Source organism: Macrotis lagotis, chromosome 2, assembly GCF_037893015.1.
Source record: "Macrotis lagotis isolate mMagLag1 chromosome 2, bilby.v1.9.chrom.fasta, whole genome shotgun sequence".
In the NCBI taxonomy this organism is placed as follows: Eukaryota; Metazoa; Chordata; class Mammalia; order Peramelemorphia; family Peramelidae; genus Macrotis; species Macrotis lagotis.
The window spans coordinates 197,284,526-197,300,947 of NC_133659.1; the positions used below are offsets into that span (position 1 = coordinate 197,284,526).

Below are 16,422 nucleotides of genomic sequence, written 5' to 3' on the forward strand. Positions count from 1 at the left end.
TTATAATTATTCTCTCATTAATTGTTAACCAATCAGAATTGATTTCTGCCAATTGGAAACAATCTGACAAAGATATATAATTGTTGAGAGAAGGAAGGGGAAAGGTTTGTTTTTAGCTTCCAAGAAAGTCACTGATCTCAATTAATAAATCAATTATTAATTACCTCAAAATTATGTCTACTGAACTTTTCATTCCTCACATTAGGCACATTGGATACAAAGATATGATTGTCACACTTCCTCTATAACAGGAAATAGGACACATATAAAAATAAGTGTAAGGCATGGAGTGATGAGGCAAAAGAAATATTCATTCAAATGCTTTTGGGAAAGGCAAGAACACTTGTCACTATGGAAAGTCACATGGATAAAGTAGCCCTTGGACTTCCAGTAATAAGTATTCTCCTTGAGAACAGGGATTGTTTCTTCTTTCTTTACTTTTTAAAAATCTACATCACCTAGTATGATGATTTTTGCATACTAAGTACTTAACAAATATTGGTTGAATTTCAATTTAATTTAATTGAGCCAAGATTAAGTCAAAAGGTTTTTATCCTGGGGTTTATGAGCTTAAAATTTTTTTGGATAACTATTTCAATATAATTTATTTTCTTTGTAATCCTTTGAATTTTATTTTATGCAATTATAATTGATATTTCAAGAAGGGCTCCCTAGTCTTCCCTAGACTGCCAAAATATTTCATGATACAAAAACAAATTAAGACCTTCTGGAATTTATGAATACATAGAGCTTGGTTTGGTATGTCAAATTCAGGGAACAGTTATTTTCCAGGAATATAAAGTGTATGAAGAGTGGTCATGAAATGAAGCTGGAAAAGTAGGTTGAATCCATGCTGTAGAGTTCCTTAAATGTAAGGGTAAGAAGTCTAAAGTTTAACCCTAGCAAGGCTTCTTAACCTGGAGTCCATGAATTTATTTTGAAAATTTTTTAATAACTATTTCAATGTAATTTTTTTCTTTCGTAAACCCATTAAAACATTATTTCGAGGAGGGTTCTATGTATTGCCAAAGGTTCCCATGATACAAAAAAAAATTTAATAACCCCTGCCTTAGAGGCAACTGGAAGCCAAGAAGATTTCTTTAAAAAAAAAAACTAACTAAGGAATATCACGGTCAGACCTGTGCTTTAGGAAGATTATTTTGGCAGTTGTATCATCTCAGAAAATCTATACTTAAATATATTGGTTCCCCAAATGCTCAATAAACTCAAGTAGTTATTTTAGAAATGTGTTTAGAAAAGTTTTTTCCATTGGAATATTTTAGGAGATTTTCAGGAAAACATAATATATTATCTAATTCATTATTAGAATTTAAAATAAGCAATAAATAACATTAAACATGAAGAACATTTACATTGCCTAATTTAAAATTTTACAATTTAGCATCTCAAACATACCACAAATAGAGGAGTTGGTGAAGCACTTGCTTTCACAATGTAGCTTTATTGTCTTGAAGGTACTTTCAATATTCTTTTTAAATTGACACAAGCAGCAGGTAACATTGCTAGGTAAGATTCTAAAAATAGGGGGAAAAAGATTAAACTGTGGTGGAAATTGAGTTTATTGATTCAGCAAAGCAAGACAGCTGTATATCACAGAGTTCTGCGGTTTGTCGGAAAAGGAGAGTGAGGTATGGAGCTAGTTTTTGACCTTGAATGTGGGAGAAATTAAGTGTAGCTTAAGCCAGTTAAGTGTAACTAGAATAGTATGATGATGATGATGATGATGATGTCTGCCCTTCTGTTTTGAAAAAGAGCATAATATCAGGGAGGTGATACTATGACAAGCACATGAACTGGATTTGAGTGAGGGGGTGCTGTGTTGAGTCATCTGCCTCACTTTCTGCTTCAGAGCAATCTGGTTGGAATGGCCAGAGATGAATCAGGAAGACTGGAGACAGACCTGGATTTGAGGCAATCAGGGTTAAGTGACTTGCCCAAAGTCATAACAGCTGGTAAGTGTCAAATTTGAATTCAAGTCCCTGCTGACTTCATGGTCACATTATGAAGAATGTAAAGAGAAATGTGATAAGACACAGAGGCGGGAGTCACAATTTAGAAATGTCAGAATTATATATCTCTCAAGCAATTGACAGGGTCATTCATTTGCCTCATCCCATATTAATTCATCCTCCTTTGACTTAAATTATTTATTCATAGATACTTGAATTTTTTTTTTATCTGGAGACTATATTCCCTTCTATTAATATCTTCTCTTTTGGCTTATCTGTTTATCCTCAAGGTCCTTGAATTTTCTTCTTTCTGTTCTTTGGTAATTTCAGACTTATTTTTGCCTGTTACTCATTTCCTGACTTTCTCTACTTTTAATGTTGGTTTCCCTGGAGACTGGATCTGAGTTGTCTCAGGCTCCTCCCACAATGGTTCATTCCTGATTCTCCAGTCTTTAGTCCCCACCCCAACTGACTGCTGGAAGATAAATCTGGCCCTAACTAGGAGTTGGGTTCTTTTCCTCAGGCTTAGTGGGGTACCTCATAGTCACACTGTACTTAGAATCTTTTTCCTATAGCTGGACTTTGGCCACTAGTACCACTCTTGTTCTATCTGGGACACTACATTATTGGCTTAGAGGAGGCTCTGGCAGAGCTCTGGGGATATTTGGCTCAGGCAAGGAGAATCATACTGAACTCACCCTGAATGCTTTGGCCAGGCTTCAGCAAAAGGTTAGCTAAAGAGAACTACTATCTGATTGAAGAGTTCAGGGATTGCCCTGGCTCAGTTCAGGACTTACCCTACCTAGTTTCTCTAGCACAGGGTCGCAGCTGGACTGCTGAGCTATCTCTGTGAATCTCAATTGAGTTAGGGAGTCTAGATGTGATTTTTTTTTCTTTCTCTTTCTAGAACGATGCAGTTCTAAGACTCAGAGGTATAGCTTGGTTGGGGGGGAGGGGGCGGGGGGGGGGGAGAAAAGTGGGGATTTAGGGTAGAGATTTTAGTTTTAGTTATCTTTCCACAATCAAGATCTATACATCTTAACTATTTCTTTCCAAGCAGAACATATCAAATCTAATTTTTTTATAATTTGGTTCTCAAGTGTTGTTGTCTAAGGTATCATTTTAAATTCATATACATTTAAAGATGGAAGGGTCATCATTTTATAGATGACAAATTAAGGGCCAGAGAATTTAACAAACTGACCATTGATACACAGTTAACAAGCAGTAGAGTAAAGATTCAAACCATAAGGTGTTATATTACTCAAAGATAATATAATTCAACTCTCTTATTATATAGATGAAGAAACTAAGGCCTGGGAATTTAAGTGACTTTCCCAAGGTCACACAGTTAATAAGTTTTCTTGTCCTAAATCTAAGCACTTCTCATACTATGATGCCTTTATTTTCTTTTTTAAACGTTATTAAGTAATCTAAAACTATAGAATATTAAAAATAAAATTTAAAGCAACTTTTAACTTATTTGTTAAATGCAATTCTTGAAATCTGTTACATGAAAATATAAATATAGGGAATCTCATTTCTTCAATTCTTACATTAAATAGAGATAAATGTGTGATCTTGAAGGGAAAACTTGGCTCTAAAAAGTAATAATAATTAGCTTATTAACATTTTATATTTGGAATACTAATATTACCCAACATAATATAACAGAATAGAAATAATAAGTCAGAACACCTTACGAAATTTACTATAGCAATATATAAACATACTCAATAATTCCTCTGAGAGTCTCTTTAAATACTAGAAAATATTATCAACCAACAGACGATTCTTTTGTTCATGAAGTCTAAAATCACTGTTTCACTTAAGTATTGTTGCTGTTTTTGCAAGACAATATGGTTAGGTGACTTAATCAAGGTCATACAATTACTAAGTTTCAAGTGTCAGAGGATGGATTTGAGCTCAGGTCCTCAAAACTATAGGGTCAGTGCTCTATCAATTGTGCCACCTAGCTCTTGTTCTATAGACAGTTATTTTTAAAAAGCTCTACTAAAAAACTTTTGAGCACATGTATTTCTTTCCTTCCATGAACTATAGCATAAAGAAAAGAGTAGTTGAGCAATTCAACTTTACCTGGAAACCAAAGAAACTGCAGTGCATACTCCATATATATACTTACAGATATTTTTAGGCAGTTAAAACTATTCTTGTACAGAATAAACCGTAAGTAATCTAGTGTCCTTCTTTTTTATATACATTCTTTTTAACTGTTTCATATAACATCAATTGTTCCTGTGGTTTGACAACAAACTCTTTGAATTTCCTGTGTTTATATCTTTGAGTATCTTATTGTGTTTACATATTTCCTTTCTTGCTTAGTTAGGTCTATATGTTTTATAACTATAATATATAGGTTTTCTTTTCACATAGTTTATTATTTTAGGTTAACTTACTTTTAAAAAATCAAATCTGCTTTTTATCTTTTTATCTTTGTTTTCTTTTATCCTTGGGCACTGAATGGACTTGCTAAGAAGTCCTCTGCTTAATACTGCCTGCAACTGCCATCATAATGCTCCAAACATTGATGTAAAGCTATTGAGGCAATTATTTGAGACCAGACAACCTCAGGTTTCACCATTCTCCTATCCTAGTTTGACTTTCCTGACAGTTTAGGGAAGCTTTACTCCAAAGTAAAGAAATCCACCTCTCTTCATCCTTCTAAGTAAGTTTCACATAAACATTGCCTTTTCTTTGTATGATTCAAATTGCTCATAGCCTACAATGGTTTTATTTCCCCAACTCTCTCCTACATACATGCTTTCTCTGTGGACAGAATTTCAGTAATAAACAATATAGGGTAGCTAGGTGGCACAATGGATAAAGCATCAACCTGGAGTCAGGAGGATGTAGTTCAAATCCAAACTCAGACAACTGATACTTAATTAGCTATGCAATCTTGGGCAAGTCACTTACCCCCATTGCCTCACCAAAGAGAGAGAGGGAGGGGGAGAGAGAGAGAGGGAGAGAGGGAGAGAGAGAGAGAGAGAGAGAGAGAGAGAGAGAATAAAAAATAATGAAATGTAAGTGAATTATTACTATCTTATTATATCTATAACAGAGCTCAAACCTTGAGATCTGATAGTCATTCTAGAATTTGTAGGTGAGAAGGACAGTTATCCCCTGCCAACCCTGAAACAGATTAACTTTGAGCAGGAGGATGGATTTCACTTGTGCCTACATGTTTTAAAAGGTTATAGGCACAGCACACCACCTAAATTTACCACTGGTAAGTGGAAGCCTGTTATAGAGCTGTCAGAGAAACTAGGATGCAACATCAATACAATAGGGAATCTTTGGACTGGGGACTAACAAAGGGTTGGATAGGAACTTCTATTCCTGAGCTACTACACCTAATAAAAAATGTGACAGAATTGTTTCTTCCTCTAGAAGCTCTCAAACTGTGGTGTGTAACAACCCTGTCCCTATTATTTTTTCCCCTTTGTTGGAGAGTGGTAGGAATTTTACTTCTAAGTTTTTATGCTTTTTTTTAAGTTTCTTAAAACTTTTTACTTAAACAAAAACCAAAATCAGATTAATGATGTACAATGTTTTTACATATCTATATATACACAGTTCTTATTTTATATAATTTGCATTATATGAAATTGATAGTGATGCAGGGAAATGATATAGAGAATTATGAATGTAGTAGATAGGAACAGAATCTGTGATCTTAGATGTAGTTAAATTGTGTTAACTGAATGGAGGTTCCCTGCTCTTAGGATGTTAACTGACCCTGTTGATTGTATCCTGCCTATCTTGCCCCCCACTTTCCCTTTCACTTAACCTTGCTGGACTGACAGGAAATGACATATTGAACTTGGAGATTCAGCACCTTGGGACAGTAAGAGCAAGTATGTTGCTTGCCACCTGGTCTACCACTCCCCAAGAACCACTCTCTGTCCAGCCTACCATAGAGGGGTACATAACATGAAGTGCCACCCCTTCAGGCTCTCTTGCTTCTTCCAGGCTCCCATCCAGAAGAATGGGGCTTTCTCTGGCTCTTCCTTGGTGCACATGGAGCACTGTAGGCCTCACCGAACCAAACCTCATGACTGTCTGCTCTTTTTCTCTCTCAGACTTCACCTGGCCTGTCCTCAGGGTGCTTACTACTTTTCTTACTAATTTTGGCCAAGGTATCTTGTAACAGTATTTTGCCATAACAAAATCCTGAGCAGTTTTAACATCCCAGAGAGCTGCGGATTCCTTCACTTTTTCAGTGGCCTTAAATCTCTTCAATCTCTAAATCTTAAAAAATTGGCAGCAACAGGACTGAACTGTCAGCTGGTTCTGGCGCTAGCTTCCCAGGCAGCTACAGTGCTGGGTGCACCCCCAAGCCTAGAGTCCCCTGAGTCCACTGAAGCTGTCCTGAGGTGGGAAACTGGCTGTGTGTTGACTGATATATGCTGAGAAGAGGAAAACAGTGGAAATGAGGGGTTAATTAGAAAAATCACATAATTTAAATAGGATCGAGATCTAAATCTATGACTGAAGATTAGGAATTATCCTAATTGGGGGGTCTTAGGCTATAGTGATTTTTTTTTTAGGTTTTTGCAAGGCAAATGGGGTTAAGTGGCTTGCCCAAGGCCACACAGCTAGGTAATTATTAAGTATCTGAGACAGGATTTGAACCCAGGTACTCCTGATTCCAGGGCCGGTGCCACTGTGCCACCTAGCCGCCCCTAAAGACTCAAAATTTGTTAAATAAGGTCTAAACAAGAAGTTATTGGGAAAATATATCCCTGAAGGCACAGAATTGTTTTAAAAATTTCTTATGGCAGTCTTGAGGTTTGTTTTATGATCTTAGACAATTAAATTAGACACCATTTCTCAGCTCTAAAGGTTTCTGATTCTATTCTATTTTATTTTTTTATTTTTTGCCCCACAATGGGGTTAAGTGGCTTGCCCAAGGCCACACAGATAGGTAAAGGTTTCTGATTCTAATAAATGACTGTCATTTTGTAAATATCCTGAATTAGATTCTATGGTTGTTCAGGACAGAATCCTAAATAGATACTACTGTTTTGAAAGACAAGGCATTAGTCTTATCTTCTATAAGGGCTTACTCTTTCCTATCAAATTTCTACTAACTTTAGTTACTTCTTTTGGTCACAATTTACTACATAATATATCCAAATCTGTAACAGACTCTGTCATAAAAGGGTCCTTATAAAATATTTTAAAGAAATGTCTGACTGAAAATAAACTGAATAATAAACTGACTGAAAATTCACATAATACTTACAGTGTTTGTAATCTGAGGGACATCATCAGAATATTCTCAATGGCGATAAGTGATACTTTTGTTCTTCCTATATCCCTAGAAGAAAAACAAAACTATGAATCCAAATAATGGAAATTCTGTATTTTTTTGCAAGATACTTAAGAGAATGTCTCTATATCAGCCACTAACATTTTATAAAAAAAGCAGCTTCAAAAGTTTATTTTCTCTAAAAGATATTCCTAGATATAACCTGTAGGCTGTACTGAAGTCATAGAAATTAACCAAAATAATTTTAAATTTAAAAATTTATAAATATTTGTAACTTTACCTTGAAATTGCATATTAATAGCCTGTACATAATTAAAACAATGTGCAAAAACCTTCAATTTCTTATTGCTTATCATTTTCCTCTTTTCCTTGATGAGTGGTATTTTTACAATCTAAACCCTATCCCCATTATAATTAAAGTTTCTCCATCCACTTGGTTTCCTTTGCCTCTCTATATTCTTTAGCATTGCTTTCTTCATGGCCACCCTTCCAATTGCTGATGTTTGCACCCTCAGTGCCATCTTTATCTTCTCCCACTCCCTCAATTCCATTGAATTTTCCATATCACTCCATATTTCCTCTTCTCTCCACTCACATAGCCACTACTCAAGTTCAAATCCTCATCACTTCTTGCCTGGACTATTTCAATAGTCTCCTGCCTTAAGTATTTCTACTCTCTTATCCATCCTTCACATAACCATATATGTGATGGCCCCACTAAACACCAGGCGCTCCCTTGTACTTCCAGCATCAAAGATAAACTTGTCTGTTCAACATTTAAAGCCTGCTTCATAACCTGGCCCCATCCTCTTCTCCTACACGTGTTACAAATTACTCCCTTCTACATACTCTAGACTCTAGCCTGTACATACTTCCTTCTCAATGCCTTTGGACAGCTTTCCCCCATATCTGGCATTTCTCTTACTGCCACATTTTTTTTAAGTTTTTTTTTTTTTTTTGCAAGGCAATGGGGTTAAGTGGCTTGCCCAAGGCCACACAGCTAGATAATTATTAAGTGTCTGGTATTCCTGACTCCAGGGCCAGTGCTCTATCCACTGCACTACCTAGTCACCCTCTTTACTGCCACATCTTCATAAGCTTCTATGAGGCCTGTGAGGTTCAGCTGCTCATGTTCTCCTTCCTCAATACTTCCATAGCATTTCCTTATATTTGATTTATATTCACCTATAAGTCAGGTTGTCTCGTATTTATTCAATTACTTAACAGCAGGAAACTAATTCACTTTTATCTTTCCACAGTGATTAGCATAGTGCCTTGCAGATGAGTGACTAATAAATGAATGTTGACTTATAACTGTGTTCTTCATAAAAGTCACTCTTTATTTGTTTTTATTAAAATATTTGCTAATAATCTTTATTAAGAGTATTATTGAACACCTAGCTAAAATTGAATTTTTAGCTTATGTTCATGCTGAATTAGTTTTGGTTCTTTTATAAAGTAAAGAATTGTGGAATCCAAGGCCAAAGTGACTCAAGAGTTATGGCCTATTCAATACTTACAAATATTTCAATGACGGCAATTGGAAAAAAAAACTATCTTCGATGTCTGACAAAGGATTATTATGAAGAATTCTGAAAAAAACAAAATGAAACTAAAATGAATAATTTCAATATTAATATAGTCATAGATTAATTAGGCCCATTTGGGGAAGGAGCAGTACAGCTCCATCATAGCTGTCCGAATGTGCTCTACTCATAAGAAATCTCACAGTTGCTTTTTTTTGTTCTTTTCAACGTTTTTGATTTCTAGGACTCATCTTAGTCTTTAGAAGATGTGGAAGAGAAATAGGAGAGAAAAAGAAGAAAAGAGACAGAAGAAAACAAAGGATAAGGGCAACAATTAAAGGCTATGAAGAAGATGGGACTCCATATGGGGAAAAATAAGATTATAGAAAATTATATGAGTAATTAAACTCAAAGCCTTTTCAGATTTTACTATTTGTCACTACATATGAAAAGCCATAAACAGATTTAGGCTGGCACAAGAATCTAAGACCTTACTCCATGGTTTAGCTTTGTTCAATTTTCCTTGCCCAATAATCTACAAGGAGAAATTTAAAGTTGAAAATTAGGGAACCCTGAATCCCAAAATTGAAAAAAAAAAGAAGAAAGATGAAAGTCAATGACTCAGAATTTTTTTGGCAAATAGTCATTACCTGGATAATAACAGACAAAAAAACCTGAGACTTCAGAGAGTAAAATCAGAAGATATTTGGAATATTAACTATGAACTAGAATATAATTACCCACAGAGACCCATTGTTCAGTAACAAGGAAGCCCAAAGTAAAGATAAACTTTAAGTTAATAGGTACTGGGTATGTCTTTGCTCATTGTTCTGCGTAGGTTGTTGTTGTTAGGGGCTCAGAATCTCAAGCTAGGGAATCTTGTAGCCAAGATACTGAAGTGAACAAGAGAGGTCCATTTTAGAAAAGAAAAAAAAAAAGAGATGAGAGTGAGTCTCAGGTGCTACACTGGAAAAATACCTTGCTGGCAGCCCAGCTGGAAAAATATATATTATTTTTCTTTCAAAGCACAGAGATACATTTCTTTTTATCTTCAAAGAATTTTACTATTATCCATTGATTAACTACAAGACTAAAATATTTTTTCTTTCATTTTCAAAGAAGAGTACATCAGGGAAGTAATGCCATGAGAAGCACATGTCATGATGGAGTGCTGTGTTAAGTCACCAGCTTCACTTTCTCCTCCAGAGCCATTTGGGTTCAGTGGCCAGGTATGAATCAGGACCGTGTGGAGATTGCCCTGGATACGAGGTAATCAGGATTAAGTGACTTGTCCAAGATCACACAACTAGTTAAATATCAAGTATCTCAGACTGGATTTGAACTCCTGTCCTCTTTATTCCAAGGCCAGTGTGCCAACTAACTGCCCCACAGGGGACTATAAACTCTTTAAAGTCTGGGGGTTTTATTTCCTTAAAAAAAAAAAGAAAACAGGCTGGGTGATTGTTGGGTGTATGGGGCCAGATGTGGGCTTGGGCTCGGGTACTCATGGCTCCAGGGCTGGTGCTCCATCCATTGTGCCACCTGGCCATACCTACAATTATTACTATTATTTTTTTGTAATTTTAATTTTTTTCTCTCCCCTTTACTTTATTGCTCAAGCAAATCTATATTTATGGGGGGGAGGGGGTATTTCATTTACTCTTAAACAAGAATATTTTATTAATGTAAAAAAATTATTTGTATAAAATGAGAATATTAAGTTAAAAATAAATAAACAAATGAATTTAAAAAAAGAAAAAAAGAAAACAAAATCCTGCCTTTGGCATTATTCAAGAAGCAAAAAGCATTATAAATTTTATTCTGGAAAATATTATAACAATGGAGTTTAGATAGTAGCATTAATTATGAGAATACTATCATGGAGAATTAACTGGTTTTCATAAAGTCTTTCACTCACCTATTTAGGGTATCCTATGATCAATTTCCTTTGCTGCCTTAATTTTTCTTTCCCCAAATTATCTCCCATTATTAAATTTTTATCCATGGTCATTTATAGATTTAAGGATTACTATAGTCCTATAAGCATACAGAGTGCTAATTAATCACTTGGGGATTAAACTGGAAACACATAGGTAAAGCTACTTGTCCTTAGTTAAAGCATGTGAATGAGAGGGGTGGGAAGTGGGGCATTTCTTGTAATGTTTCTATCCACCTACTTTGCCTTTCCTAAGTACAATCATCCAAAGATGCAGAAAGAGCTATTTTTGCTTCTCATTATACTTTGAAAATCTGAATTCTTGATTTTGTAATGCTACCTTATCTTTCCATATCTTTGTCAAAGAAGTTTCTGTTCTAAAGGAGATTTTATTGGCAGCCAGTCCTTCAAGATTTCTTTTTAGTTAACCCAGTTTTCTCTCATCATCTTGGTCCTTCCTTATAACCACTTCCACCTCAGGCTTCAAGATCTGTTTCTTACTCTTCTTTACACTATTACTTTGGAGTACTTCATCTTCTGTCTACCCTATTCTGCCAGCACATCCTTCTTTCTTAACTATTTATATTGATATTAAAGGATCATAGACTTAAAGGGACCTGAGAGATCATTTGGTCCAACCTCCTCATTTTAAAGATGAGGAAACCAAAGTTCAGGGAGATTAAACAGGTTGGCATGGGACAGAAGCTGAGTTCTGAATCCAGATCTTCATACTCCAGATGCAGCAGGATCTCTCCTGCATTGTTATTGAGTTGGATTTCCAATTGTAACATCTTGCACTTTTTTTCCTGGTCAAATTCATTCCTTTTGGGTAAGACTTTTTCAGTTTGTTAAAACTATTCTGTAGTCCAGAGTTAATAATTAACAATTGCTCCAATTTAGCATTCTTTATATATTTGATCAACAAATTTGATGATTTTTTTAACCTAGGCTTTCATCAATATAATAGGCTCTAGGATTTGGGCTTGAATTTGAGAATGTGTAAAGTAGACTGCTTTGGGTATGAGAGATAGAATGGATAAAAGAATGGGTTATCACATGGGTTATGCCCATAGAGGAGCCTAAGATCAGCTACAAAGAAGTCACTTTTCCCTCTGGGAGAGCTATTCGGGAAGGGAATAGTCAAGGACAAATGAGGATACAGAAGATGTTTTTTGATCTATTCCTACCTTGGGAATAGTTGCCCAAGAAAGTCTGAAAGGGTAAGAATTAGAGTTGAGGCAATCCAACATCTAGGAAATTAATTTACCTTTATAACTACATTTACCAAATATTACCTTACCCTTAGTAGATTGGCTAGATTAAGGAAGATGACAAATATTGGATACATGCTCGTGTGTGTGTGTGTGTGTGTGTGTGTGTGTGTGTATAACACTAATGCATTGTTGTGAATAAGTACTCTAATGCATTGCTGGTGTCCAACCATTCTGTAAAGCAATTTGGAACTGTGCTCAAAAAGTTATGAAACTGTGCATATTCTTTGACTCAGCAATAGGTCTATCCCCCAAAAAGCTCAAAGAGGGAAAAGACCAATATATTAAAAATATATATATAGTAGTTCTTTTTGTGATGGCAAAGAACTAGAATCTGAGGAGACATTCATCAATTAGGGAATGGCTAAACAACTGTGGTTATGTGATGGAATGCTATAGTGCTTTAAGAAATGATGAAGGGAATGGTTTTGGGGAAGACTTGTATGAGCTAATACAAAGTGAAATGAACATAACCAGGAGGTTACTTTATATAACAACAACAATATTGTAAGAATAACCAATTTTGAAAGACAGGAACTAAGATAATATAATGACAATCTACAATTTCAAAATGACTCATGATTAAAATAAGCAATAGAGTCAATAGACTCGAGTGCAGATTAAAGCACTGTTTCTTATTTTTTTGGTATGACTAATAATGGAATTTGCTTTGCATGACCATAAATATGAATTTTGCTTTTCTTGCTTTATTAATGGGTGGTAAAGGGAGAAGAAGGAGGGAGAAAATTAGGAACTGAAAACAAAATTGAATTTAAAAAAATACCGTTCATTATACCTAAAGCTAATTGTTTGAATAATTTAGCAAAAATAAAAAACAAAAATCAAGAAACAGAACTCCATACTTCCTTATGTTTTCATATGTGACCTTTGTATATCCCCCCTTTGCCAAGATTTAAAGAAAGGCAAAAGGGAGTTTGAGCTGCCTACACTGGAACTATCCCCTGGCAGTATGGACTCTTAATTCTACCACCATCTTGAAACCAATAGCTAGTTAGTGGTAGGTTTAGGTCATAGAAAAATGGATTTTTAGAGCTAGCAAGAATTTTAGACAACATCTGTACTGATCCCCTCATTTTACCGATGAGGAAACTGAGGTCTAAAGAAGTCAAGTGACTTAACCAAGTCACACAGATCAGTTTTGTGCTCTATTAGACCCCAACTGTATCTGTGTGAGAGTGACATGTATCATACATTTTAATCCAAACACAGAAGGATGCTCCAGATGATTCCTGATGAAGAAATTCTTTCCTAAATTCTTTTTAACTTTTTTAGCCTGGGACAATTTTTATTTTCTTTTATGCCTTCTACTGAATGTGGGGGGGGCAATTAAGTGAGATAGCTCACAAAATAAGGGAACATTTCTTACCTGCTATTTTTTTTTTCTCCAAATCCTTCTACACAGGTCCAGACAGATGGGCTACGTTTCCTCTCTATTAACTGAGGAGACAGAAAAGAATTGAGGACTGAAGCAGGTCACCATTGTCCTGCATATATTTAAATTCTGACAGCTTGAGCTGAAAAAATGTCCAAAGCAGGTAGTGAAAAATCAATTTTAATAGGACAAACCCCAAAACTATCTATACTAACATCTTAGGGGCAGGAAAAATTGGAGACAGGTGGTCAAAGAAAGAGTCAGAATGATCTCAACATAACTCAAGTATGTCCGAAAGTAACAGAAGAAATTACCTTTTCCCTTTTTTTAATCTACAGAGGTACAAAAGAATATAACTTCTCAGAAAAGATAACATTCTAAGATATGACTGCATTGTTGAATACCCTTTCTCAGAAAAAGAGTTTACTGAATCTGTAATGTTTATCCTCCATTTTAATCAATTCCAGGAAAGAATGGCAAAGTCTTCTTGTTGAAACAAATTGATTATTTATTTATTTATTTATTTTTAGGTGGTTCCACTGACCAGTGAACAGAAACTTGGAATGTACAATGATCACATGGCTTTGAATTCTAATGGCTGTGGGCTACTTGTGATTGTACTCAAAACATCTCCAGGGATCTTTGTTCCAGGTGAAAAAATAGTTTATTAAGTATCCAAATAACATAAGGGTAAAGAAAAGCTCACAAAAAAGCTGAAATGCCAGTGGCATTTCAAAGGAATGTATAGAGAACTTCATGAGAAATGACTTGCAACACCTTAATAAAAATTTTGGGCTTATCTTTTCAAATTGTGCTTGGAGTTATCACAAATTCAGAAAGACCAACAAGTTCATTATTCTGACTGATAAAACAGTCTTTTTTTTTTTTTAAGGATTTTTAGGGTTAAGTGGCTTGCCCAAGGCCACACAGTTAGGCAATTATTAAGTGTCTAAGGCTGGATTTGAACTCAGGTACTACTGACTCCAGGGCAGGTGCTCTAGCCATACTGCGCCACCTAGCTACCCCAAAACTAAGTCTTGAAAGTTGAATTGGGGGGGTGGAGCCAAGATGGCAGCATGAAGGCAGCATTTCCCGAGGAACTCCTTTCCCCCCAACTCCAAAAACCAACAAATGATGACTCTAGCCAAAATTTAGAGGGGCAGAACCCACAGAAAGACTGAGTGATACATTTTCCCAGTCCAAGATAACTTAGGTTCCATGGGAAAGGTGTATTGCACCAGGACCAGGGGTTAGAAAAAAGCCAAGGCCATAGTGCAACCCAGCCCAGCTCAGCCCAGAGATCACTGGCAACAGCTTGAAGGGGCAGTGAGAGAACTCTGCTACATCAGAATGAGTGTGGAGTAAGGATCACAGGCTGCAGAATCTGCTGTGAGAATCTGGAGAAAGCAGCCTGCACCCCCAAAGATGGTAAATGGTCAGGGAAGACTGCAGAGATTTCTCTGCTCTCCCTCGGAGTAGGACTCTGCTGCTAGCCTACACTCAGATCCAGGTTGCAGTTTGGGCTTCCAAACTAAGATAGCAGGATCCTCCTTATAGCTCCAGGGCAGAGGGAAGTACAGGGTCCATCTACATATCAAAGCACAGGCAAGAAAGTATAAGACCTTGGAGGAATAAAGGTCCCAGTGGGGTGTCCCCTCCAAAATACCCAAAGTCTTGGAAGTGTTATCTTGGGCTGAGGAAATGAGTAAACAACAGAAAAAGAAGAATCTGACCATGGAGAATTACTTTAGTCCCATGGAAGATCAAAACACATACTCAGATGATGACAAAATCAAAGCTTCCATATCCAAAACCTCCAAGAGAAATAGAAAATGGGCTCCAACTATGGATGAGCTCAAAAAAAAACTTTGAAAAGCAATTAAGGGAGATGGAGAAAAAATTGGGAGGAGAAATGAGGACAAGGCAAAAAAATCACAAAAACCAAATCAACAGCTTGGTGAAAGATATACAAAAAAAAATACTGAAGAAAATAGTGTTAAAAACCAGTTTAGGCCTAATAGAAAAAAAAGCAAAACAAAAGGCAAATGAGGAGAAGAATGCCTTGAAAAGCAGAATTGGCCAGCTGGAAAAGGAGATAAAAAAGCTCTCTGAAAAAAATAACTCCTTTAAATGCAGAATGAAACTAAAGGAAGCTGATGACTTTGCAAGAAATCAGGAAGAAATAAAACTCTTCCAAAAAAGCCAAAAATTAGAAGAAAATGTGAAATATCTCATTGGAAAAATAACTAACCTTGAAAACAGATCCATAAGGCATAATTTAAAAATTATTGGGCTATCTGAAGGCCACAATCAGGAGAAGAGCCTAGACTTCATTTTTTAAGAAATAATACAGCAAAATTGCCCTGAGATCCTAGAAGCAGAGGGTAAAATAGAAATCGGGAGAATTCACTGGTCACCTCCTGAGATTCCAAAAGAAAACTTCCAGGAATATTATAGCCAAATTCCCAAACTCCCAAATCAAAGAGAAAATTCTAAAAGCTGCCAAAAACAAACAATTCAACTACTGAGGCTCCATAGTCAGGATTACACAGGATCTAGCAGCATCTACATTAAGGGCTCATAGGGATTGGAATATGCTATTCCAGAAGGCAAAAGATCTTGGTTTACAACCAAGAATCAACTACCCAGCAAAACTGAACATCCTTTCAAGGAAAAAGATGGACTTTCAATGAAACAGGGACTTTCAAACTTTCCTATTGAAACAACCAGAGCTGAACAAAAAGTTTGATCTCCAAGTACAGGACTCTGGTGAACCATAGAGGGCGTGGAAGAGAAGGACTAACTATGATGAACTTAATCATATTGAATTGTTTGTATTCCTACAGGGGAAGAAGATATTGATAACTCATATGAACTTTCTCATTTATAAAAGCTGTTAGAAGAAGCATATGTAGACAGGACATAGGAAGGAGCAGAATATAATGGTATAATATAGTAAAAAGATGGATGCAATGGATGATAAAGGAAAGTACTGGGAGGAAGGAAAAGGAGATGAAGAAGAAGATAAGA

General features: G+C 35.9%; 1 protein-coding gene across 3 annotated transcripts in view; it reads right to left on the bottom strand.

The window, feature by feature from the left end:
* LOC141513992 (leucine-rich repeat-containing protein 37A2-like) overlaps window positions 1–16,422 on the bottom strand; it is a 62,644-nt gene that overhangs the window by 22,689 nt on the left and 23,533 nt on the right. For all 3 annotated transcript variants that reach the window (XM_074224383.1, XM_074224382.1, XM_074224381.1), the window contains 3 exons: window positions 8,787–8,858; window positions 7,240–7,314; window positions 1,417–1,535 (listed from right to left, as the gene is read on the bottom strand). In XM_074224383.1, coding sequence (XP_074080484.1) covers window positions 1,417–1,535; window positions 7,240–7,314; window positions 8,787–8,858 — 266 coding nt within the window. The remainder of the gene's footprint in view (window positions 1–1,416; window positions 1,536–7,239; window positions 7,315–8,786; window positions 8,859–16,422) is intronic.